General features: G+C 40.1%; 1 protein-coding gene across 3 annotated transcripts in view; it reads right to left on the bottom strand.

Annotated features, from left to right (window-relative positions):
• Positions 1-26,080, bottom strand: part of MCCC2 (methylcrotonyl-CoA carboxylase subunit 2) — a 74,955-nt gene that overhangs the window by 45,670 nt on the left and 3,205 nt on the right. For all 3 annotated transcript variants that reach the window (XM_059175194.1, XM_059175197.1, XM_059175195.1), the window contains exons 2-4: positions 18,068-18,134; positions 14,388-14,472; positions 11,417-11,518 (exon numbers count right to left, since the gene is read on the bottom strand). In XM_059175194.1, coding sequence (XP_059031177.1) covers positions 11,417-11,518; positions 14,388-14,472; positions 18,068-18,134 — 254 coding nt within the window. The remainder of the gene's footprint in view (positions 1-11,416; positions 11,519-14,387; positions 14,473-18,067; positions 18,135-26,080) is intronic.

The raw sequence follows: 26,080 nt of genomic DNA, 5'->3' as shown, positions 1-26,080 counted from the left end.
ATATGTCGTTTGCAAATATCTTCTCCCATTCTGTCAGTTGTCTTTTGATTTTGTTAACTGTTTCCTTTGCTGTGCAAAAGCTTTTGATCTTGATGAAATCCCAGTAGTTCATTTTTTCCCTTGCTTCCCTTGCCTTTTGCGTTGTTCCTAGGAAGATGTTGCTGCGGCAGAGGTCGAAGAGGTTGCTGCCCGTGTTCTCCTCAAGGATTTTGATGGATTCCTTTCGTACATTGAGGTCCTTCATCCATTTTGAGTCTATTTTTGTGTGTGGTGTAAGGAAATGGTCCATTTTCATTTTTCTGCATGTGGCTGTCCAATTTTCCCAGCACCATTTATTGAAAAGGCTGTCTTTTTTCCATTGGACATTCTTTCCTGCTTTGTCGAAGATTAGTTGACCATAGAGTTGAGGGTCTATTTCTGGGCTCTCTATTCTGTTCCATTGATCTATGTGTCTGTTTTTGTGCCAGTACCATGCTGTCTTGATGATGACAGCTTTGTAATAGAGCTTGAAGTCCGGAATTGTGATGCCACCAACGTTGGCTTTCTTTTTCAATATCCCTTTGGCTATTCGAGGTCTTTTCTGGTTCCATATAAATTTTAGAATTATTTGTTCCATTTCTTTGAAAAAGATGGATGGTACTTTGATAGGAATTGCATTAAATGTGTAGATTGCTTTAGGTAGCATAGACATTTTCACAATATTTATTCTTCCAATCCAGGAGCATGGAACATTTTTCCATTTCTTTGTGTCTTCCTCAATTTCTTTCATGAGTACTTTATAGTTTTCTGAGTATAGATTCTGTGTCTCTTTGGTTAGGTTTATTCCTAGGTATCTTATGGTTTTGGATGCAATTGTAAATGGGATTGACTCCTTAATATCTCTTTCTTCTGTCTTGCTGTTGGTGTAGAGAAATGCAACTGATTTCTGTGCATTGATTTTATATCCTGACACTTTACTGAATTCCTGTATAAGTTCTAGCAGTTTTGGAGTGGAGTCTTTTGGGTTTTCCACATATAGTATCATATCATCTGCAAAGAGTGATAATTTGACTTCTTCTTTGCCGATTTGGATGCCTTTAATTTCCTTTTGTTGTCTGATTGCTGAGGCTAGGACCTCTAGTACGATGTTGAATAGCAGTGGTGATAATGGACATCCCTGCCGTGTTCCTGACCTTAGCGGAAAAACTTTCAGTTTTTCTCCATTGAGAATGATATTTGCGGTGGGTTTTTCATAGATGGCTTTGATGATATTGAGGTATGTGCCCTCTATCCCTACACTTTGAAGAGTTTTGATCAGGAAGGGATGTTGTACTTTGTCAAATGCTTTTTCAGCATCTATTGAGAGTATCATATGGTTCTTGTTCTTACTTTTATTGATGTGTTGTATCACATTGACTGATTTGCGGATGTTGAACCAACCTTGCAGCCCTGGAATAAATCCCACTTGGTCGTGGTGAATAATCTTTTTAATGTACTGTTGAATCCTATTGGCTAGTATTTTGTTGAGTATTTTCGCATCTGTGTTCATCAAGGATATTGGTCTATAGCTCTCTTTTTTGGTGGGATCCTTGTCTGGTTTTGGGATCAAGGTGATGCTGGCCTCATAAAATGAGTTTGGAAGTTTTCCTTCCATTTCTATTTTTTGGAACAGTTTTAGGAGAATAGGAATTAGTTCTTCTTTAAATGTTTGGTAGAATTCCCCCGGGAAGCCGTCTGGCCCTGGGCTTTTGTTTGTTTGGAGATTTTTAATGACTGTTTCAATCTCCTTACTGGTTATGGGTCTGTTCAGGCTTTCTATTTCTTCCTGGTTCAGTTGTGGTAGTTTATATGTCTCTAAGAATGCATCCATTTCTTCCATATTTTCATTTGTTGGCGTAGAGTTGCTCATAGTATGTTCTTATAATAGTTTGTATTTCTTTGGTGTTAGTTGTGATCTCTCCTCTTTCATTCATGATTTTATTTATTTGGGTCCTTTCTCTTTTCTTTTTGATAAGTCGGGCCAGGGGTTTATCAATTTTATTAATTCTTTCAAAGAACCAGCTCCTAGTTTCGTTGATTTGTTCTATTGTTTTTTTGGTTTCTATTTCATTGATTTCTGCTCTGATCTTTATGATTTCTCTTCTCCTGCTGGGCTTAGGGTTTCTTTCTTGTTCTTTCTCCAGCTCCTTTAGGTGTAGGGTTAGGTTGTGTACCTGAGACCTTTCTTGTTTCTTGAGAAAGGCTTGTACCGCTATATATTTTCCTCTCAGGACTGCCTTTGTTGTGTCCCACAGATTTTGAACCGTTGTATTTTCATTATCATTTGTTTCCATGATTTTTTTCAATTCTTCTTTAATTTCCCGGTTGACCCATTCATTCTTTAGAAGGATACTGTTTAGTCTCCATGTATTTGGGTTCTTTCCAAACTTCCTTTTGTGGTTGAGTTCTAGCTTTAGAGCATTGTGGTCTGAAAATATGCAGGGAATGATCCCAATCTTTTGATACCTGTTGAGTCCTGATTTAGGACCGAGGATGTGATCTATTCTGGAGAATGTTCCATGTGCACTAGAGAAGAATGTGTATTCTGTTGCTTTGGGATGAAATATTCTGAATATATCTGTGATGTCCATCTGGTCCAGTGTGTCATTTAAGGCCTTTATATCCTTGCTGATCTTTTGCTTGGATGACCTGTCCATTTCAGTGAGGGGAGTGTTAAAGTCCCCTACTATTATTGTATTATTGTTGATGTGTTTCTTTGATTTTTAGTCTTGCAGTTAATTTAATTTTTTCTTTTTCATTTTTTTTTTTTTTCTCGCCTTCGGGTAAAATTTTTTTTTTTAACTGTTACCTTTTTCTTTTTTAATGATTTTTTACTAGTTTATCTAATATATATATATATTTTTTTACATTTTTCTTAGGTGTTTTCTTTTTTTAAAAAATTCTTTTCTTTTCTTTTTTTTTTTTTTTTTTTCTTTTTTCTTTCTTCCTTTTTGAACCTCTTTTTATCCCCTTTCTCCCCACTCACGATTTTGGATCTCTTCTAATTTGGCTAAAGCATATTTTCCTGGGGTTGTTGCCACCCTTTTAGTATTTTACTTGCCCCTTCATTTACTCTTATCTGGACAAAATGACAAGACGTAAAAATTCACCACAAAAAAAAGAACAAGAGGCAGTACCGAAGGCTAGGGACCTAATCAATACAGACATCAGTAATATGTCAGATCTAGAGTTCAGAATGACAATTCTCAAGGTTCTAGCCGGGCTCGAAAAAGGCATGGAAGATATTAGAGAAACCCTCTCGAGAGATATAAAAGCCCTTTCTGGAGAAATAAAAGAACTAAAATCTAACCAAGTTGAAATCAAAAAAGCTATTAATGAGGTGCAATCAAAAATGGAGGCTCTCACTGCTAGGATAAATGAGGCAGAAGAAAGAATTAGTGATATAGAAGACCAAATGACAGAGAATAAAGAAGCTGATCAAAAGAGGGACAAACAGCTACTGGACCATGAGGGGAGAATTCAAGAGATAAGTGACACCATAAGACGAAGCAACATTAGAATAATTGGGATTCCAGAAGAAGAAGAAAGTGAGAGGGGAGCAGAAGGTATACTGGAGAGAATTATTGGGGAGAATTTCCCCAATATGGCAAAGGGAACGAGCATCAAAATTCAGGAGGTTCAGAGAATGCCCCTCAAAATCAAAAAGAATAGGCCCACACCCCGACACCTAATAGTAAAATTTACAAGTCTCAATGACAAAGAGAAAATCCTGAAAGCAGCCCGGGAAAAGAAGTCTGTAACATACAATGGTAAAAATATTAGATTGGCAGCTGACTTATCCACAGAGACCTGGCAGGCCAGAAAGAGCTGGCATGATATTTTCAGAGCACTAAACGAGAAAAACATGCAGCCAAGAATACTATATCCAGCTAGGCTATCATTGAAAATAGAAGGAGAGATTAAAAGCTTCCAGGACAAACAACAACTGAAAGAATTTGCAAATACCAAACCAGCTCTACAGGAAATATTGAAAGGGGTCCTCTAAGCAAAGAGAGAGCCTACAAGTGGTAGATCAGAAAGGAACAGAGACCATATACAGTAACAGTCACCTTACAGGCAATACAATGGCACTAAATTCATATCTCTCAATAGTTACCCTGAATGTGAATGGGCTAAATGCCCCTGTCAAAAGACACAGGGTATCAGAATGGATAAAAAAACAAAACCCATCTATATGTTGCCTCCAAGAAACACATTTTAAGCCCGAAGACACCTCCAGATTTAAAGTGAGGGGGTGGAAAAGAATTTACCATGCTAATGGACATCAGAAGAAAGCAGGAGTGGCAATCCTTATATCAGATCAATTAGATTTTAAGCCAAAGACTATAATAAGAGATGAGGAAGGACACTATATCATACTCAAAGGGTCTGTCCAACAAGAAGATTTAACAATTTTAAATATCTATGCCCCCAATGTGGGAGCAGCCAACTATATATATTATTATATTTTAAGATTTTACTTTTAATTACTCTCTACACCCAACGTGGGGCTTGAACTTATAACCCCAAGACCAAGAGTCCTACTGCTTCTTCACCAACTAAGCCAGCCAGGCACCCCGATTTATGATATTTTTAAAAATCTCACTTTATATTCCTTATAATTCTAAAAAGTAAGCCCTCTTGAAAATAAAGTAAGGAAGAGCCTCAGAACAGCGGCCCCAGGTAGTCTGGGCTGCTCGCATTAAGGGATGTGGCCAGCAGTGCTCACAAGATAAAGGGGCTTATCTCCTTACAGCATCCATTTTATGGCTAGGAAGCACCTTTCCACATTACAGGTAGCATTTTAGAGTGGAATGCCAATTTTTCATGACTTTGGTGAACAAATCAGACTTCAAAGGAATTTCAGTTTATGGCAGGTTATTGGGACTATGATCTCACACCCCCAGAGTCTATTCGTCCTCCCCTGCCCTGCGGGTACTGCCCTAGAAAAGCTTACAAAGCTCTGAAACTGGGGGCACCTGGATGCCTCAGTCAGTTAAGCATCTGCCTTCAGCTCAGGTCATGATCCCAGGGTCCTAGGATCAAGTCCCTCATTGGGCTCCCTGCTCAGCAAGGAGTCTTCTTCACCCTTTCCCTCTGCCCCTCTGCTCTGCTTGTGCTCTCTCTTGCACGTGCTCTATCTCAAATAAATAAAATATTTAAAAAAAAAAAAAAGAAAGAAAGAAAGAAAAGAAAAGAAGAGAGAAAAAAAGAAGCTCAAATACTGGAAAGGGGCTCTGGAGTCAGAAAAGCTATGGTGAAATTCTGGCTCTGCTGCTTGTTAGACATGTGACCTTCCACAAGAGACAGAGCCACTTGCCTATTAAAAGGTCAAAGACATGTTACAGAATGAAAAATAAAATTAGTCCACAGAAAGACTGCATTGTATATCTATTAGTACTGCCTACCTAGAATCTATCATTTTGGCAATGGAATTCAACTTTCTTTCAGAAAATGCCTCTTACCTAACCCATGTGGTCCAAGTGGGACTGACCCCAAAGCCTATCTTCAAAGGTATACACAGGAAGCAGGCCATTCTACTGAGAGTCCACACTGCGGCTCAAGAATGGGCTTGGACCCCAAGGCTCACCCCATAGGAACTCCAGGTGCACCACCCTGCCCACATCCCCACACATCCACCACCAGGAAGCTCTCAGAATCCAGTCCTCTCGGGTTTTATGTAGACTTCACTGCATAGCCACGACTGACTAATTCAGTGGCCTCCGTCTGATTCAGCCTCCAGCTCCTCTCCCCTCCCCATAGGTGGGGACTGGGGAAGTAGGTAAAACAGAAAAGTTCCAACCCTCTAATCACATGGTCAGTTCTCCTAACAATCAGCCATGGCCTTGGTTGGGAGTTCGCTGATAAAACAAAAGACACCATGACCATTCTCAACACTTCCAAGGGTTTGGGGAGCTTTTGAACCAGGAATTATGGACAAAGACCAAATATATATGAGAAATAAATTTTGCTCATATAAACAATCATGTAGATAGACCAAATCTATCTATCTTACAAATCACAGTTTTACAGTAATACAATATATAATTATTATGGTATTATTAGCACTATAACAACACATAATATTATAGCAACACATAATAAGACAAGGTAAAATATATAATTAAAAAAAGTAATTGTGATGGTGCTAGGTCAAGATACAATGGTCAAGGGATGGTAAAAATAACAGTAACAGACCTTACTAACATGGCACTTACAATGTACTTGTTATTCTTTTAAGGCTTTAGATACAGGAGGTATTCCACTTTACAGATGGGGAAACAGGCACAGTTACGTAACTAGCCCAAGGGTAAGACCCAACAAGTGGTAAAGCCAGCAAATGGCTTGAATACAGGCCCTGAAGCAAAACTGAGTTTAATGTATCCACAGAACAGTGAGACCAGAATGGTTACAGTGTTAAGTACAAAGGTAAGGTGAGGAGAGCAGGCAGGGACCCTACCCTATAGCTCATGGTGAAAAAACATGAGTTTGCCAGAAACAAACACTGCAGCTTCAGTACTGTTTGGCCAGTTACACTTCAGGCAAGGAGTCCTTGCTTCTAAGCTGGTTTATAAATTCCATACAATAAATTTTCTCATTAAATTTCTTGGGGCCTCTTATCAATATACCCAGCATGACTCAAAAATATACAGAGGAGTTGGGGTGCCTGGGTGGCTCAGTGGGTTAAAGCCTCTGCCTTCGGCTCAGGTCATAATTCCAGGGTCCTGGGATAGAGCCCCGCATAGGCTCTCTGCTCAGCGGAGAGCCTGCTTCCTCCTCTCTCTCTCTGCCTGCCTCTGCCTCTCTGCCTACTTGTGATCTCTGCCTGTCAAATAAAATAAATAAAAGAAATCCTCAAATATATATATATATATATATATATATATATATATATATATATACATACATACATACAGAGGAGCAATAAGGGTATAAACGTTTTTTTGTTTTTTTTGTTTTTTTTTATAAACATGTATTTTTATCCCCAGGGGTACAGGTCTGTGAATTGCCAGGTTTACACACTTCACAGCACTCACCAAAGCACATACCCTCCCCAATGTCCATAACCCCACCCCCTTTCCCCCAACCCCCCTCCCCCCAGCAACCCTCAGTTTGTTTTGTAAGATTAAGAGTCACTTATGGTTTGTCTCCCTCCCAATCCCATCTTGTTTCATTGATTCTTCTCCTACCCCCTTAACCCCCCATGTTGCATCACCACTTCCTCATATCAGGGAGATCATATGATAGTTGTCTTTCTCCGCTTGACTTATTTCGCTAAGCATGATACGCTCTAGTTCCATCCATGTTGTCGCAAATGGCAAGATTTCATTTCTTTTGATGGCTGCATAGTATAAACGTTTTTAGTGACTAAGCGAATGGCTCTGGCTCTGAAGAGATTCCGCGATGCCAGAACAGACCTTCAACTTGCCACCCACAAGTGCCTGTCCACTCTCAGTGGCAAGAGGATCACCTGTACTGTGCATCTCTTAAGTAATGGCAGTGTTTCTCTTCCTTGTTTCTTCCTCTTGTTTCATGACAACCCTCTCTGGTAGCTACTATGATCATTCCTTTTTGTCATGAATTACATTCTCCAGATTAAAAAAAACAAGGTACTGAGTGGTCAAGCAATTTGCTAAAGGTCAAATAGCTATAAAATGCTGAAGCCAGGATTCTAATTGAGGCTGAATACTACTGAACCAACACAATTACTACGTGCAATTCAATTTCCTTTCGCTGAGAACTTTATAAACTGAGAACAAGGCACAAAGAGATAAAATGAAAATGAAAAGTATAAAAGCGTAAGTAAGAATAAAATATTACTATATGTACAGGAAAGGTGGAAAGGCAAGCTCCAACATGGGGGCCATCATTATCACTGAGATATAATGAATAGTAACTATCCTACTTAAGTAGCTTATTTAGTGATTATGAATTTAGTTTAGCTCTGCATTAAGTTTATCCTTTTTAATTTTTTTTTTAACATGTAATGTATTATTGGTTTCAGGGGTACAGGTCTATGATTCATCAGTTTTACACAATTCACAGTGCTCACCATAGCACACACCCTCCTCAATGTCCATAACCCTGCCACCCTGTACCTCACACCCCCTCCCCTCCAGCAATCATCAGTTAGTTTCCTGAGATTAAGAGTCTCTTATGGTTTGTCTCCCTCTCTGGTTTTGTCTTGTTTCATTTTTTCCTCTCTTCCCCTTTGATCCTCTGCCTTGTTTATCAAATTCCACATATCAATTACACCATGTAATGGTCTTTTTCTGACTTATTTCACTAAGCATAATACTCTCCAGTTTCATCCACATCGTTGCAAATGGTAAGATTTCATTTTTTTCACAGCTGAGTAGTGTTCCACTGTATATATATATATACCACATCTTCTTTATCCATTCATCTGTTGATGGACAGCTAGGTTCTTTCCACAGTTTGGATATTGTGGACATTGCTGCTATAAACATTCGGGTGCATGTGCCCCTTCAGATCACTATATTTGTATCTTTAGGGTAAATACCCAGTAGTGCAATTGCTGGGGCATAGGGTAGCTCTATTTTCAACTTTTTGAGGAACCTCCATACTGTTTTCCAGAGTGGCTGTACCAACTTGAATTCCCACCAACAGTATAGGAGAGTTCCCCCTTCTCCGCATCCTCACCAACATCTATCGCTTCCTGACTTGTTAATTTTAGCCATTCTGACTGGTGTGAGGTGGATCTCATTGCAATTTTTTTTTTAAGATTTTATTTATTTATTTATTTGACAGAGAAGTCACAAGTAGGCAGAGAGGCAGACACAGGGGGAGGAAGCAGGCTCCCTGCCAAGCAGAGAGCCCGATGCGGGGTTCAATCCCAGGACCCTGAGATCATGACCTGAGCCAAAGGCAGAAGCTTAACCCATTGAGCCACCCATGCACCCCTCACTTTAGTTTTGATTTGTATTTCCCTGATGCCAAGTGATGTTGAGCACTTTTTCATGTGTCTATTGGCCATCTGGATGTCTTCTTTGCAGAAATGTCTGTTCATGTCCTCTGCCTATTTCTTGATTGGATTATTTGTTCCTTGGATGTTGAGTTTGATAAGTTCTTTATAGATCTTGGATACTAGCCCTTTATTGGATATGTCATTTGCAAATATCTTCTCCCATTCTGTCCATTGTCTTTGATTTTGTTGACTATTGCTGTGCAAAAGCTTTTTATCTTAATGAAGTCCTAGTAGTTCATTTTTGCCTTTGCTGTCCTTGTCTTTAGTGATGTTTCTAGAAAGAAGTTGCTGCGGCTGGGGTCGAAGAGGTTGCTGCCTGTGTTCTCCTAAACATTTTGATGGATTCCTGTCTCACATTGAGGTCTTTCATCCATTTTGAGTCTATTTTTGTGTGTGGTGTAAGGAAATGGTCCAGTTTCATTCTTCAACATGTGGCCATCCAATTTTCTCAGCACCATTTGTTGAAGAGACTTTTTTCCACTGGACATTCTTTCCTGCTTTGTCGAAGATTAGTTGACCACAGAGTTGAGGGTCCATTTCTGGGCTCTCTATTCTGTTCCATTCATCTATGTATTTGTTTTTGTGCCAGTACCATACTGTCCTGATGATTATAGCTTTGTAATAGAGCTTAAAGTCCAGAATTGTGATGCCACCAGCTTTGCTTTTCTTTTTCAACATTCCTCTGGCTATTCAGGGTCTTTTCTGGTTCCATACAAATTTTAGAATTATTTGTTCCATGACTGTGAAAGAAGTTGATGGTATTTTGATAGAGATTGCTATATTAAATGTGTAGATTGCTCTGGGTAGCATAGACATTTTTCACAATATTTGTTCTTCCAATCCATGAGCATGGAACATTTTTCTATTTCTTTGTGTCTTCCTCAATTTCTTTCACGAGTATTCTATAGTCTTCTGAGTACAGAGATTCTTTACCTCATTGTTAGATTTACTCCTAGGTATCTTTATGGTTTCAGGTGCAATTGTAAATGGGATCAACTTCTTAATTTCTCTTTCCTCTGTCTTGTTATTGGTGTATAGAAAAGCAACTGATTTCTGTGCATTGATTATCCTTTTTTTAAAAAGATTTATTTTTAAGCATCCACTATGACTCCAAGAAAATAATGTCTTCACACTGGGTGAATATTAAGCAAATCATAGCTGGCAAAGAGTTGTGGAGGAGTATTGGTGGTACAAGAAGGAAAAAGCGACAATGACTAATGGCTATAGGTGCACTGAAGGCACAAATCATGGGCAGAAGGTGGAGGAACACACACTATAAACCATCATGTGAGTCAAATGCTTCTTTACCTGCCTAATGGTGATGATGACTGTAATGCCCATCTCACAGAGCTGTGGTAATGATTAAAACAACTAATCAGTGGGAAGTGTTTACTAAAATGCCTGGTGTGCTAACCTGAGATGGTAAATGTCAGGCCATACATACACATAAACAAGTAAACTGAACTTCCACCAATTAAGATCTCCTAAGTCTAGAGTGGTTCTCAAATGTTACCATTTGTGAAGCTTGAAGGGCTTTTAAAAAAAAAAAAAAAAAAAAAAAAAAACTGGTTGCTGGGCCCCAATCTCAAAATTTGGTTTCTTTTTCTTCTTTTTTTATTTTCCCAAGTAGGCTCCAAGCCCAGCATGGAGCTCAGTGCGGGCCCCGAACTCAAGATACTGAGATCAAGACCTGAACTGAGATCAAGAGTAAGGAACTTGACTGACTGTGCCACCCATGTACCCCTGATTTGGTTACTTTGTAGGAAGACCTAGTCATCTACATTTCTAGTTAAGTTCTCAGGTAATGCTGAGGCTACCCGGAAAGCACACTTGGAGAAAGACTCATCTAAGACACTGGATTTCATCCTAGATGTGCAAGAGACCACCTACGGAGCCTTGAAAAATGACATAAGCCAAGCCTATACCTGCAGTCTGATTAAACAGGAAGCCTACACCTGCAGTCAGATTAAGCAGGATTTGTGCTGTGGCTTTTTTCCCCACTTCCATCTTTGTTTCTAAAGCTCCACAGATAAATCTCACACATGTTGTGGTAAGAAGCCTAAGTCCTAAATAACACAAACAGCATAAAACTGCACATTCATCCGCATAGCAGTGAGTGGTGGCCCGTGCCTGTCACTCTTCTTCCGGACCCACGTTATTGAGTTTATTTTCTTTTTTTATTATTATTATTTTAAAGATTTTTATTTATTTATTTGACAGAGAGAAATCACAAGTAGTTGGAGAAGCAGGCAGAGAGAGAGAGGGAAGCAGGCTCCCTGCTGAGCAGAGAGCCCGATGCGGGACTCGATCCCAGGACCCTGAGACCATGACCTGAGCCGAAGGCAGCGGCTTAACCCACTGAGCCACCCAGGCACCCCGCACGTTATTGAGTTTAAGTAGAATACTCACCCTGATACTCTCCCAATGCCTGTAATAATGCCACCAGCGGGGACCTCCTCATTCGCGTATAACTGGTAACCTGCAAACTGAGATAATTCCAGAAATGGAGACCTGAAGGGAAAAAATGATATTGTTGAATTAAAATCACTCAAAAAAAAAAAAGCATACTTAAACAGCTAAACATGTTTCATGAAAACATGAAAAAGATTAATGAGCCAATGTTTCAAATATGCATGATATATATATATATTCTACAAAAAAAATATTTAACCAAAATCTAGCATGGATATTTTGAGGAATTACATGTTATAGCCATACAACAGAACACTAGGAACCTATTTTAAGAGATATTGTACAAATGTGCTTTTTAGTAGAGAAAGAGACAAGCACCTAACACTGATGTAAGCCCCAAACCTATGCCAGGCTCTATTTTAGGAGCCCCAGAAACCTAACTCATTTGTTCCTCAGAACCACCTCCTGAGGTGGATCCTATTATGGTCCCCACTGACTGATGAGGAAACTAAAACACAGAAATTAAGTCACTTGTCTAAGGTCACACAACTAGTAAGTGGCAGAGCTGGGTTTTAATAAGCAGTCTAATCCCAGTGGGATCAGACTCCTCACCACTGTATTTTTATTCTACCTTTCACTTACTTAAATGTTCAAAATCCAGTAAGTGAGGGGGGAAAAGGTGGTATAAAACACCATCTTTAGTATGATTCTGTTTCTTTTGGGAAAAAAAATGTGTCTAAGGGGCGCCTGGGTGGCTCAATCAGTTAAGCATCCAACCCATGGTTTTGGCTCAGATCACAATCTCAGGGTCATGAGACTGATCCCCAAGGCAGCTCTCCGCACAGCAGGGAGTCTGCTTTCCTCCTCTCTCACTGCCTCTCCCCCTCATCCTGCTCATGCTCTCACTTTCAACTAAATATATAAATCTTTTTTTTTTAAATGTCTCATACAGGGGCGCCTGGGTGGCTCAGTCAAACAGTTTGTCTCCAGAATGGGGATATGGGTGCGTGTCGTAAGAAATACTTTTGGAGTCCTTGTTCCCTTCTCTCCACCTGCACTCCTGGCCTCCCACTGCAATCCTTCAGGAAACCCCAGTGGGTTAGCTGTTCTTGACAACCAGCCTAGAACCTGACATTCTCATCACCTCCACTACTACTAACCTAGTCCAAGTCACTGGCACATCTCCCTTGAATCATCCCTGTAACTCCTCGTGGTGCTTCCACCCTTGCTGCCACCAGTATACTCACAACATAGCAGCTAGAATGACTCTTTTCAAATGTAAGTCAAATAGATCATAAGGCTCCTGTTCAAAGCCCTACAAAGTCTCCTCATTTCTGGATAAAAGCCAAAATTCTCACACTGACCTAAAAAGTCTTATGGAACCGAACCCCATCTCTACTACTCTCCCCTTCATGCCTTCTTCCCCCCAGTACACTGGCATCTGGGGTTCTTGGGCATATCAATACATTCTGCACATTCCCACCTCAGGGTCTTTGCACTGGCCATTCCTTCTGTCCGTAACACTCTTTTACCAGTATTTTCAAGGCTCTCTCTCTTCACTCCTTCAATTTTTTTGCTAAGATGTACCCTTTCAATGAGGCCTACCCTAATCACCTTATTTAAAACTACAACCTGGGTGGCTCAGTCATTCAGTGTCTCCCTTCACCTCAGGTCATGATCCCAGGGTCCTGGGATCGAGTCCTGCATCGGGCTCCCTACTTGGCTGGAAGCCTGCTTCTCCCTCTCCCACTCCCCCTGCTTGTGTTCCCTCTCTGGCTGTGTCTCTCTCTGCCAAATAAATAAATAAAATCTTTAAATAAATAAAACTACACTTGACTCTCATCTTCTCCCTTACTCTAGTCTATCTTCCTTTTTTCCAATAACATTTATCACCTTCTAATATACCATATAATTTAACACATTTATCATTTATTTTCTATCTCCTCCTGCTACAATGTAAACTTCAGCTGAGCAAGGACCTTTGTCTGTTTTGTTCACTGATGTATCACTACCCTAGAACAGGGCCTGACAGTTAGTAGCCTCTCAGTAAAGATTTGCTGTTGGTGGGGCACCGGCTCAGTGGGTTAAGCTTCTGCCTTTGGCTCAGGTCAAGATCTCAGGGTCCTGGGACTGAGCCCCACATTGGGCTCTCTGCTCGGCCGGGAGCCTGCTTCCCCCTCTCTCTTTGTCTGCTTGAGATCTCTCTCTATCAAATAAATAAATAAAATTAAAAAAAAAAAAAAGATTTGCTGTTGGATATACAGAAGTTGCGCTCTTCTTCTAGACTTTAACTTATATAGTCAAATACTGCCAATTCGGTCTTGGGAAGGACCATCTTTGTACTTTTCTTGCTATGACTGAATTATGACTGTACCTGCTTCCCTCCTTCCCTAGACTTTTTTATTCTGCATTCTCAGCTCACTTTCTCCTTTTTTATTTATGACCAAAACATCTGTAGAGCTACAAAATGGTATCCATTCTTATTATGAGATAGTATGAATTTTACCTAAAAGTCTTTAACACTTTGTGGTTCTAAAATTACTGTCAACAATAAACATAAGTAGTCCTTCAATATTTTTAGTGTTTCCCCCTAGATGCAAAAGCATTCCTTTATAAGGCCCAACATATTAGCCCCCCTAGATTTTATAAAAAGCCCAATTCTCTAGAATATAGATTACTCCTATGGAAGAACCACCAAGAGCTCTGATTAATGGCTATGTAGCCTACACATTGTGCAGAAGGTCCCAGTGATTTAAGGGCTTTCTGAAACTATTAATTATGACTATAATTTATACTCTTTTGCTTACCTGATGAAACTTTGTTCTTTGTATATAATAAAATATGCAAATGTAAAAAAATAATAAAAATAAAAAAGATTTGTTGTTGAATCTTAGGGTAAGAACAAATCATTTATTTATAAAACTGTCTAAGAAAGTACCACAGACTAGAGAAGCTGAGGTATACGAACCCTGGGTCTATAAGACTGTCCACTCTTTCTCTGGCTAGAAGTTTTCCTCTTGATTTGTGGAGTTGTCGGGCTTTCTCATTGCCTCCTAAGATAAAAACATTATTAGGTTAGATTGATACCATGTAAGGTCTCCAATTAATTTAAGGCTAGAAAAACATAAAATAGCCCAAAATATACTGCTTTTAAAAGCTGAATGTATCTTCTGAGAAACAACCAATTTTCAGATCGTTCACTCAACTTACAGACTTTATTTTCTGAAGTAAATAAACTAGAATTGAAAAAACAAATCAGTCCCTGATTTCATAGCATATCGTACATTTTCTGAATTCAATGGTAATTACTTAAATAACCTAGTATCTTCTCTGCAACTCATATGCTGTAAATACTGCCTCACCGCCACGCCTTATTAAGCACCTGCCACAAATACCTAGCACTCCACTATATACTACGTGAAATCTGAAAAACCCCTACCTTCATTTGTGCCAGGTAAAAAGCACTACTTTGGAAACGACCTCCAGGGCGAGCACAGCAAGACTTACCTAAAGGTCAGCGACCCTAAACTTTTTATCCCATCTCCAAAGGGGAGAGAGTTGCACACCTAATATATCAATTAAAAAGTCCAGTTTTGTTAGCATCTTCGCTCAGATTGTCTTTGATGTTTCCAGATGTTGTTCTAGACCAAGACAATCACAGTAGCTGAAGAGTCCACGAGGTCCCCAGATGAGGGTGCTTGAGGCACGTAGCATGCCAAACTTCCCCGAGACTGACGGATGCCCAGCTCGGTGTCTCAGGATTGATAAGCCACTCTCAGCAAGCCAAGGTATCAGATAAGAAATAAAGGATCACACAGTACCTTCATATGTTTAGTTTTCACTGCTGGAAAACTAAACTATGTATGGTTAGTTTCACGAATTTCACAGTAAAATGCTCTCGAGCTAATAAAGTGTTCAGCTACCTCAGAAAGCTATTTCTCTGGGGGGGTATTTTAGGTGACAAAACAAGTTCTTGTCTATTTCAAACAAGCTTCCAATTATTATTTTTCAAACAGCCTTCTCTACTCTCTCCAAGGGGATTTTTTTTTTCTGAAGGGATGGATGGCATATTTCTAAAATTATATCTGCCTTAAGCTTACCAAGAAAATTTTATCACATATCTAACCTTCTTTATGAAAAAAATTCTGGGAGCCAAAGTTTAGTTCCAAAATAGTTCAATTAGGTCAAATCACGGTTCTCTTTCTCTGAACCTCTCAGGGGAACTGAGCTCCTCTGCTGAGGTGGGTTTGGGTATAGGAGGTGAGGATACAGGAGAGTTGGGGAGAGACAGGTTACCAAGGGGCAGAGGAAACTTCTGGGAGAGGCACATTCATTATCTTTATTGCAGTGATAATATATATAGGTATATACATATGTCAAAACTCATACTGTGGGGCGCCTGGGTGGCTCAGTGGGTTAAAGCCTCTGCCTTCGGCTCAGGTCATGATCTCAGGGTCCTGAGATCGAGTCCCGCATCGGGCTCTCTGCTCAGCAGGGAGCCTGCTTCCCTCTCTCTCTCTCTCTCTGCCTGCCTCTCCATCTACTTGTGATTTCTCTCTGTCAAATAAATAAATAAAATCTTAAAAAAAAAAACCTCATACTGTACATTTTAAATAATGCAGTTTACTCTATGTCAATTATACCTTAATGATATTGTTTTAAAATAAACATTAAAAGAGAAATGAAATAAATAAAATCTTTAAAAAAAAAAAAAAGGGGCACCTGGGTGGCTCAGTGGGTTAAGCCTCTGCCTTCGGCTTGGGTCATGATCTCAGGGTCCTGGGATCAAGCCCACATCGGCCTCTCTACTCGGTGGGGAGCCTGCTTCCTTCTCTCTCTCTGCCTGCCTCTCTGCCTACTTGTGATTTCTGTCTGTCAAATAAATAAAATCTTTAAAAATAATAATAAAATAAAATAAAAGAGAAATGAACCTAAGGCACTAAAAAGAAAGCCAAGCCTTGCTAAGGGTCTTTAGAGAGTGCCTATGACGAGGCTGGCAGGGGAAGGGGTGGCAGAGAGGGTAGAATGACACACATGTGGTAAGATACGCACACATTCTTTTGCAAGGACATAAGACAAAACCACCTTCTTAATTCTGCCTAGAGTTTGAATTTGCAATTTGGAACAACTACTGAATACCTGTTTTATTAGGAAAAACCAGAAAAAGGGCTATCCTTGATGGAGATTCTCAGATCACAGAATTAAGCTCCTCAGGCATTTTAACTAGCCTGTGACAGGACACCTGGGTGGCTTGGTGGGTTAAGCCATCTGCCTTTGGCACAGGTCATGATCTCACAGTCCTGGGATCAAGTCCTGCATCAGGGTCTTTGCTCAGCGGGAGCCTGCTTCTCCCTCTCCCTGTTGCTCCCCCTGCTTGTGCTTTCTCTCTCTGACAAATAAAATCTTTAAAAATAAAAATAAATAAATAAACTAGCCAAAGATATGTGGGCTATGAAACAATGTGACACTGCACATTTGTTTTCCAAAGATTACTCTTGAAGATTCTGTGCTATCTCCATTCCCACAAACTCTGAAACAGAGAAGCCTGTTCCTTCAGTCTCATATACCATATGGCACTGATTCTAATACACACCTTCTGTTCACATTTTAACATCCCTGAAGTCAGGAAGCATTTTACAGTTTACAGGATCTTTCCATTGCTGCCACCTGGGGACAGCATAACACATCTGTCTGCCTCTGCCCGCATAGCACAAATGTCACTTCAACTGTGCTACATGCAAGATGAAATACATGTATCAAGTTAACATTTTAAGACATTTTAAAATGTCTTCAGGGCACCTGGGTGGCTCATTCGGTTAAGTGTCTGCCTTTGGCTCAGGTCATGATCCCATGATCCATCCTGGGGTCTAGCTCTGCATCAGGCTCCCTGCTAAGAGGGAAGCATGCTTCTACCTCTGCCCCTACCCCCTGCTCATGTGCTCTCTCTCTTTTTCTCTCCCACAAAAATAAATAAAATCTTTAAAAAATAATAATAAAATTAAAAAAGAATCTTATTTTGGAAATGGCTTTCAGTTCAAGTCACCTGGCCTTCTAAAGTAAACTGTCACACTGACCAATCATGACACAGTAGAATTCAATGGATATTTGTTTATACATTAATATTTTACATGCCCCACTTCATGCAATTTCTTCCAAGCAAAAGGATGTCTATTATTCCATAACTTAAAAACAGAAAATAATGACAATCTGCAAAGTTCTTAGGAAATCTCATTTAATTAGCACTAAACCCACACAGAAATTATTTCCAAGTTATATAACAAAGCAGAAAATACATAATTATGCAAAATTAGTATATAGGATAAATATAACTAACAAACAGAAAATGTTTCAGTTGCTCCAAACAAAACAAAAAGTTCAGTGTATGCTGTGGCTAAAATAAAACTGGAAGAAGCAATGCTTTAAAAATTGATGAATCTGAAATTTTACTGTTTCCCAGATAGTTGGCAGTGCTTAGGAACAGAAAAACTGGCCAAAAGGAAAAAACAAAATGTCAGCACACCAACTAATACACAGTCTTGAAAAGTCAAAGCCTTCTGCTACTAGTTTCTCCTAAAACCAGCAACTATCAAGGATGTTGGTAGTTCTTTCATTTATGAAGCATAAAATGAAGAATAAATGAGTGTTTACCTAATTTTATTTTCTGCACTCGTTCACGGAGTTGATTTACTAGTACTTTCATCTGCTCATAGTTTTCCTAAAACAGAAACAAAAAAAGAAAGGAAGAGTAATATTAGAAAGCAATTATCTTTTTTTTTTTTTTTTTTGGCCAAAGTAAGGGTTGATGAGAACATCCCATGCCAACCCCATGTGGCTTCATGCGGGGTCACCTCCCACCGTGTTGTGTCACTCCATCGGATAGAAAAGATGAATTTCTGCCTGTCCATCTTTGCCCAAGCTCCTCTTCCTGTCTTCCCTCTCTGATCCACGTATTCAAATCTCACCCCTCTTTAAAGCATAGATTGTTTAAAAAAAAAGCATAGATTGTGTTCCATCTCCTCTCTAACCCTATTTCTGGTCACTCCTACTCATTTTAGGATCTTTCTTCTGTAAGCATCAATTGAACTTCATTGATTTCTATTTGTTTCCCTATTTTAAGGAATATAGCCCTTTGAGAGTTTAAATGCCATCTTACTTTTTGTGTCCCACCAATCCCTGCCCCAAGGAGTTTCTAATCAATGCAGAAATACTTGCTTACTGACAAATTACACTTATAAGCAGAGCCCAGGGAAAACAGTATGTCCCATTTTGTTTTAAAAGGAACAAAATTCTATGTTTGCATGTCTTCAAAAATTCTCTAGAGTAATACATAGGAAAATATAAACTGTGAGAGGTGGGAAAAGGGTAGAAGGCCTAACTTTTTGCCATTCTGACAATTTTGTCTGATCAGTTCATTACTTTAGACCAATAAGTAGCGAGTTATTTTTGAAAATTCAGAGTTGACTCAACTAACACATATTGTTCCCCACAATGTCTTTAACATCTCTGATTTAATTCCCTTTCCATGACACAATACAGCTTTCCAGATGCTCAAAATTAGATGAATTCATAGTCTTTATAGTAGAACTCCAGTATTTATTTTCTACAGCTCTAGGAGCTCCCACCGTTAAGGTTTCTGCTACATTCTCCTGCTCTGCAAAATCCAGAAAACAATAAAGAGAGAAGCAGCATACTATTAGGAAAAGAACCTTTGTCCTGGAGTAGGGAGGTCCCAATCACTACCTACTAGCCCTGTGATAATTTCCCTTTGAGGCCCATCAAGCCCTGTCCAAGGGCAGACAATCTGCCAGGAATAAACTCCAGAATCTTCCTAGAACATTGTTTCTCAACCTTGGCAGGACACTGGAATCACTGGGAAGCTTTGAAAACTAAAAATAAAATAAAGTAAAATAAAAATACCCCCCAGAGAGTCTGATGTCATTGGTTGCAGGTATGGCCTGGGTATGGCACTTTGAAAGTTCCCCAGGGATTCAAATGTCCAACCAAAAACAGAGAAACACTAGCCCATAGTCTCCATACCTGAGCTCCACTCTAGTCAAATTGGAAATCTACCAAAAAGGGGGGTTGGTAATAGGCAAAGAGGCCTTTTACCACCAGAACTTTTTCAGATGACCGCAGTGCTTGCTCATCTGGCTAGCATGAGGCAGTGGAAACCAAGAATTTGCTCTTCAATTAAGCCCAGGTTACAGATTTTTACTCACATTTAGCAAATTCAGAAACTCCTAACCTTACGAATTGCCTCGGCCAGAAACAAAGCTCTGGCCTGGAGTACATCTGTTCAGCCCGTCACCAAAAGGTGGCATTAGAGCAATGTGTGTACCACTTGAAGTATATGAGGACATGTTTTTTTTTTTTTTTAAATCAGAGAGAGAGAGGGGGAGAGAGCGAGCACAGGCAGACAGAATGGCAGGCAGAGGCAGAGGGAGAAGCAGGCTCCCCACTGAGCAAGGAGCCCAATGCAGGACTCGATTCCAGGATGCTGGGATCATGACCTGAGCCAAAGGCAGCTGCTTAACCAACTGAGCCACCCAGGCGTCCCATATGAGGACATTTTCAGCAGCCTTTCAAAACAGGGAGCTACCTACCTTGGTACAAGTCCTAGTAAGCAGGGGCTGTGTTCTGAACTCCTTTGTCATCAAGAGAACCAGCAGAGGGGTTTTGTAAGGGAAAGACCTCCTTGCGTAAACAAAACGGGGAGGCAGAGTTGGTGGCCAGCTCCCATCCAAAGCCAAAGGCCATCTTCTCTGTGGTGCTCTCTCACCTCACCCTGAGCTTCAGCTGCCACCCTGGGGCTAAGAGACGGGTGCCACTCTGGCTTCAGACCCTGGGCTCCATCTACCTGCTGCTCAATGAATGCACAGGGTGAGGAAAAGATCTGATTACTGTGTTGTTAAGTGGAAAGGAAAGGTAATTTCCCTGCACAGGCTAAGTTATTATTTTTTGCTTGCTTTTTGCTTCAAGTCTATCTTGTCAACTTCTACCTTTATTCTAAGGTTCAAAATCTCAAAAGCCACCTCAGAGGTGGCTTAGTGTTTCAGAGACCTTCTTTTTTTTAAAGTAAGCTCTAGGTCCAACATGGGGCTCAAACTCATGACCCCAGAGGCCAAGAGTCACCTGCTGTACTGACTGAACCAGCCGGTACACCTCAGAAACCCTGACCTTAAGAATCCCCATGGATGGTGAAGTGCCTTCATCAGGGTAGGCAGACTTCCCCAATGGTCCATTGACTGGAATTCCATTTTCTCTCTCTGCTACTCTCTCAGCTCATCCATTTCTTCAATTCACGGAATGACTGATTCTGTGGTTTTTAAGAGGACTTGCTCATTTTGAGTTTAAGGCATTTCTGGAAAGGAACCTCATCCAAACTGTTAGCCCTTGGAACTCTTCACTTTCACGTAATTGGATTAAAAAATACTCTTAAAAATTCTCTGAGGGAAAAGAGAGGCCACATATATTGTTCCACATGTGACTCCAAATTCAATAAAAGGCTTTTAATGCAGCACCTGGGTAGCTCAGTGGGTTAAGCATCCAACATAGTTTCTGCTCAGGTCATGATCTCAGGGTTCTAAGATTAAGCCCAGCACTAGGCCTGCTGGGCATGGCGCCTGCTTATGAGTCTCTCCACTTAAGAAATAAAACATGGGGAACCTAAGTGGCTCAGTGGGTTGGGGCCTCTGCCTTCGGGATCCCAGGGTCCTGGGATCAAGCCCCACATCGGGCTCTCTGCTTGGCAGGAAGCCTGCCTCCCCCTCTCTCTCTGCCTGCCTCTCTGCCTACTTGTGATCTCTGTCTGTGAAATAAATAAATAAAATCTTAAAAAGAAAAAAAAAGAAAGAAATGAAACAGATGAACATAGGGGAATGGAGGGGAAAATAAAATAACATGAAATCAGGGAGGGAGACAAACCATAAGAGACTCTTAATTAGAGGGAACAACCTGAGGGTTGCTGGAGGGGAGGTAGGTGGGGGGATGGGGTAACTGGGTGATGGGCATTAAGGGGGGCATGTGATGTAATGCACACTGGGTGTTATATGTAACTGATGAATAAATAAACTTACCTCTGAAACCAACAATATACTATATGTCAATTAACTGATTTTAAATTTAAAAAATAAAAATTTTAAAAAGATTCTCTCCCTCTCCCTCTGCCCTGCCCCACCCCCCCCATTCTCTCTCTCTCTCTAACATAAATGAATGAATGAATGCTTGGATCAACCAGGAGATCAAAGAAGAACTTAAACAATTCATGGAAACCAATGAGAATGAAGACACTTTGGTCCAAAACCTATGGGATACAGCAAAGGTGGTCCTAAGGGGGAAAAACATAGCCATCCAAGCCTCCCTCAAAAAAATTGAAAAATCCAGAATACACCAGCTGTCTCTACACCTTAAAGAACTGGAGAATCAACAACAAATTAAAACAACTCCACACACAAGAAGGGAAATAATCAAGATTAGAGCAGAGATCAATGAGATAGAAACTAGAGATACAGTAGAACATATCAATGAAACTAGAAGCTTGTTTTTTGAAAGAATCAATAAGATTGATAAACCACTGGCCACACTAATCCAAAAGAAAAGAGAGAAAGCTCAAATTAATAAAATTATGAATGAGAAGGGAGAGATCACAACTAACACCAAGTAAGTAGAAACAATCATCAGAAATTATTATCAACAGTTATATGCCAATAAGTTAAGCAACCTAGATGAAATGGATGCATTCCTGGAAATCTATAAACTCCCAAAACTGAATCAGGAAGAAACTGACAACCTGAATAGACCGATATCTAGCAACAAGATTGAAGCAGTGATAAAAAAAAAAAAAAAAAAAAAAAAAACTCTCAAAAAACAAGAGCCCAGGAACTAACTGATTCCCTGGGAATTCTACCAAACTTTCAAAGAAGAAATAACACCTATTCTCCTGAGGCTGTTTCAAAAAATTGAAGCAGAAAGAAAACTTCCAGACTCTTTTTATGAAGTGAGCACTACCCTGATCCCCAAACCAGGCAAATATCACACCAAAAAGGAGAATTCAGACCAATATGACTAATGAATATGGATGCTAAGACTCTCAACAAGAGAATCCAACAGCACATTAAAAAGCAAATAGGATCCAACAGCACATTAAAAAGATTATCCACTATGACCAGGTGGGATTCATCCTGGGCTACAAGGATGGTTCAACATTCGCAAATCAATCAATGTGATAGAACAAATCAATAAGAGAAGAGAGAAGAACCACATGGTCCTCTCAATTGATGCAGAAAAAGCATTTGACAAAATCCAGCATCCATTCCTGATTAAAATGCTTCAAAGTATAGGGATAGAGGAAACATTCCTGAACTTCATAAAATCTATCCATGAAAGACCCAAAGCAAATATCCTCAATGGGAAAAAGCTCACAGCCTTGCCATTGAGATCAGGAACACGACAAGGATGCTCACTCTCACCACTCTTGTTCAACATAGTATTAGAAGTCCTAGCAAGAGCAATCAAACAACAAAGAGAAATAAAACATATCCAAATTGGCAATGAAGAAGTCAAACTCTCTCTCTTTGCAGATGACATGATACTTTATATGGAAAACCCAAAAGACTCCAACCCCAAACTACTAGAACTCATACAGCAATTCAGTAATGTGGCAGGATACAAAGTCAATGTACAGAAATCAGCTGCTTTCTTATACACTAAATGAAAATACATAAAGGGAAATTAGAGAATCAATTCCATTTACTATAGCATCAAGAACCGTAAGATACCTGAGAATAAATTTAACCAAAGAGGTAAAGGATCCGTACTCGAGGAACTACAGAACACTCATGAAAGAAATTGAAGAAGACACAAAAAGATGAAAGACCATTCCATGCTCTTGGATCGGAAGAATAAGCATTGTTAAAATGTCTATACTGCCTAGAGCAATCTATACTTTTAATGCCATTCCAATCAAAATTCGACCAGTATTTTTCAAAGAGCTGGAGGAAATAATCCTAAAATTTGTATGGAATCAGAAGAGACCCTGAATTGCTAAGGAAATGTTGAAAAACAAAAATAAAACTGGCGGCATCACGTTACCTGATTTCAAGCTTTACTACAAAGCTGTGATCACCAAGACAGCATGGTACTGGCACAAAAACAGACACATAGACCAGTGGAACAGAGTAGAGAGCCCAAATATGGACCCTCAACTCTATGGTCAAATAATCTTCGACAAAGCAGGAAAAAATATACAATGGAAAAAAGACAGTCTCTTCAATAAATGGTGCTGGGAAAATTGGACAGCTATATGTAGAAGAATGAAACTCGACCATTCTCTTACACCATACACAAAGATAAACTCGAAATGGATAAAAGACCTCAACGTGAGACAGGAATCCATCAGAATCCTAGAGAACATAGGCAATAACCTCTTCGGTATCAGTCACAGCAACTTCTTTCAAGATATGTCTCCAAAGGCAAAGGAAACAAAAGCGAAGATGAACTTTTGGGACTTCATCAAGATCAAAAGCTTCTGCACAGCAAAGGAAACAGTCAAAAAAACAAAGAGGCAACCCAAGAAATGGGAAAAGATATTTGCAAATGACAGTACAGACAAAAGGTTGATATCTATGAAGAACTCCTGAAACTCAACACACACAAAAACAGACAGTCATATAAAAAAAATGGGCAGAAGATATGAACAGACACTTCTCCAATGAACACATACAAATGGCTATCAGACACATGAAAAAATGTTCATCATCACTAGCCATCAGGGAGATTCAAATTAAAACCACATTGAGATACCACCTTACACCAGTTAGAATGGCCAAAATTAGTAAGACAGGAAACAACATGTGTTGGAGAGGATGTGGAGAAAGGGGAACCCTCTTACACTGTGGGTGGGAATGCAAGTTGGTGCAGCCACTTTGGAGAACAGTATGGAGATTCCTCAAGAAATTAAAAATAGAGGGGAGCCTGGGTGGCTCAGTGGGTTAGAGCCTCTGCCTTTGGCTCAGGTCATGATCCCAGGGTCCTGGGATCATGCCTCACATCGGGCTCTCTGCTCAGGAGGGAGCCTGCTTCCACCTCTCTCTCTCTCTCTCTCTCTCTCTCTCTACCTGCCTCACTGCCTACTTGTGATCTCTGCCAAATAAATAAATAAATAAATCTTTAAAAAAAGAAAGAAAGAAAGAAAGAAATTAAAAATAGAGCTTCCCTATGACCCTGCCATTGCACTACTGGGTATTTTCCCCAAAGATACAGAGGTAGTGAAAAGAAGGGCCATCTATACCCCAATGTTTATAGCAGCAATGGCCACGGTCGCCAAACTGTGGAAAGAACCAAGATGCCCTTCAACGGACGAATGGATAAGGAAGATGTGGTCCATATACACTATGGAGTATTATGCTTCCATCAGAAAGAACGAATACCCAACTTTTGTAGCAACATGGACAGGACTGGAAGAGATTATGCTGAGTGAAGTAAGTCAAGCAGAGAGAGTCAATTATCATATGGTTTCACTTATTTGTGGAGCATAACAAATAGCATGGAGGACATGGGGAGTTAGAGAGGAGAAGGGAGTTGGGGGAAATTGGAAGGGGAGGTGAACCATGAGAGACTATGGACTCTGAAAAACAATCTGAAGGTTTTGAAGGGGCGGGGGGGTGGAAGGTCAGGGGATCCAGGTGGTGGGTATTAGAGAGGGCACGGATTGCATGGAGCACTGGGTGTGGTGCAAAAATAATGAATACTGTTACACTAAAAAAATAAAAAATTAATTTAAAAAAAAAAAGAAAAGAAAAGAAACAAAGGAAACTGGGCACCTGGGTGGCTCAGTTGGTTAAGCATCTGCACTTGCCTCAGGTCATGATCCCGGGGTTCTGGGATGCAGTCCCTTTTGGGTTCCCTGCTCAACCGAGAGCCTGCTTCTCCCTCTCCCACTCCCCCTGCTTGTGCTTTGTCAAATAAATAAAATCTTAAAAAAAAAAAAAAGAAGAAGAAAGAAAGAAAGAGAAAAGTATCACTAATTGCTAAGGCTTTCTGAAGCACATGGCCATAAGAAGTGACAGCGGACAGTATATATTCCTAGCCACTAAGAAAACTGTGCACAGAGAAATCAGACTGTGGCCAGGGCTCCTATGTCCCATCTCCCATCCAAGGCATGGCTTTATTTTTTATTCTTGTCTTGTAGCTTCTTTGCATCAAAGTTTACTACTTGTAAGCTAGAGATCCCAGAAGGTAAGGGTACACCCAAGTGAAATCTTTCAACATCCAACATATGAAGAACACGTCTGCTCTCCCCATACTATATATTATCTGTGGCAGACACTGAGAGCTGCTTATCCATATCCATTCTTCCCATCTTTCTTGATGATGAAATCCCACTTTCATTCAAGGTGACAACATGTCGCAACTGAAACACTGACATATCCTAGCCTCCTTTTGTAGACAGGCATGGCCACATGACTTAATTCTAACCAATGAAATATAGGCATATATTGTTAGGCATGACTTCTAGAAAGGCTTCTTAAAGAGAACAAGCAGGTGAGGGTGTCCTTTTGCCTACTCACCCTTCTTCCTCCTTAACCTGAACTCTCTAAGTGATAGGTGGAGCTTAGGCAGCCACCTCTAGAGCATGAGGCAGATTGTCCTACTTGCTCAAAA

Source organism: Mustela lutreola, chromosome 5, assembly GCF_030435805.1.
Source record: "Mustela lutreola isolate mMusLut2 chromosome 5, mMusLut2.pri, whole genome shotgun sequence".
Taxonomy (NCBI): domain Eukaryota; kingdom Metazoa; phylum Chordata; class Mammalia; order Carnivora; family Mustelidae; genus Mustela; species Mustela lutreola.
Note: the sequence above shows the minus strand (reverse complement) of the source record. Positions and strands in the feature narration are given on the sequence as shown.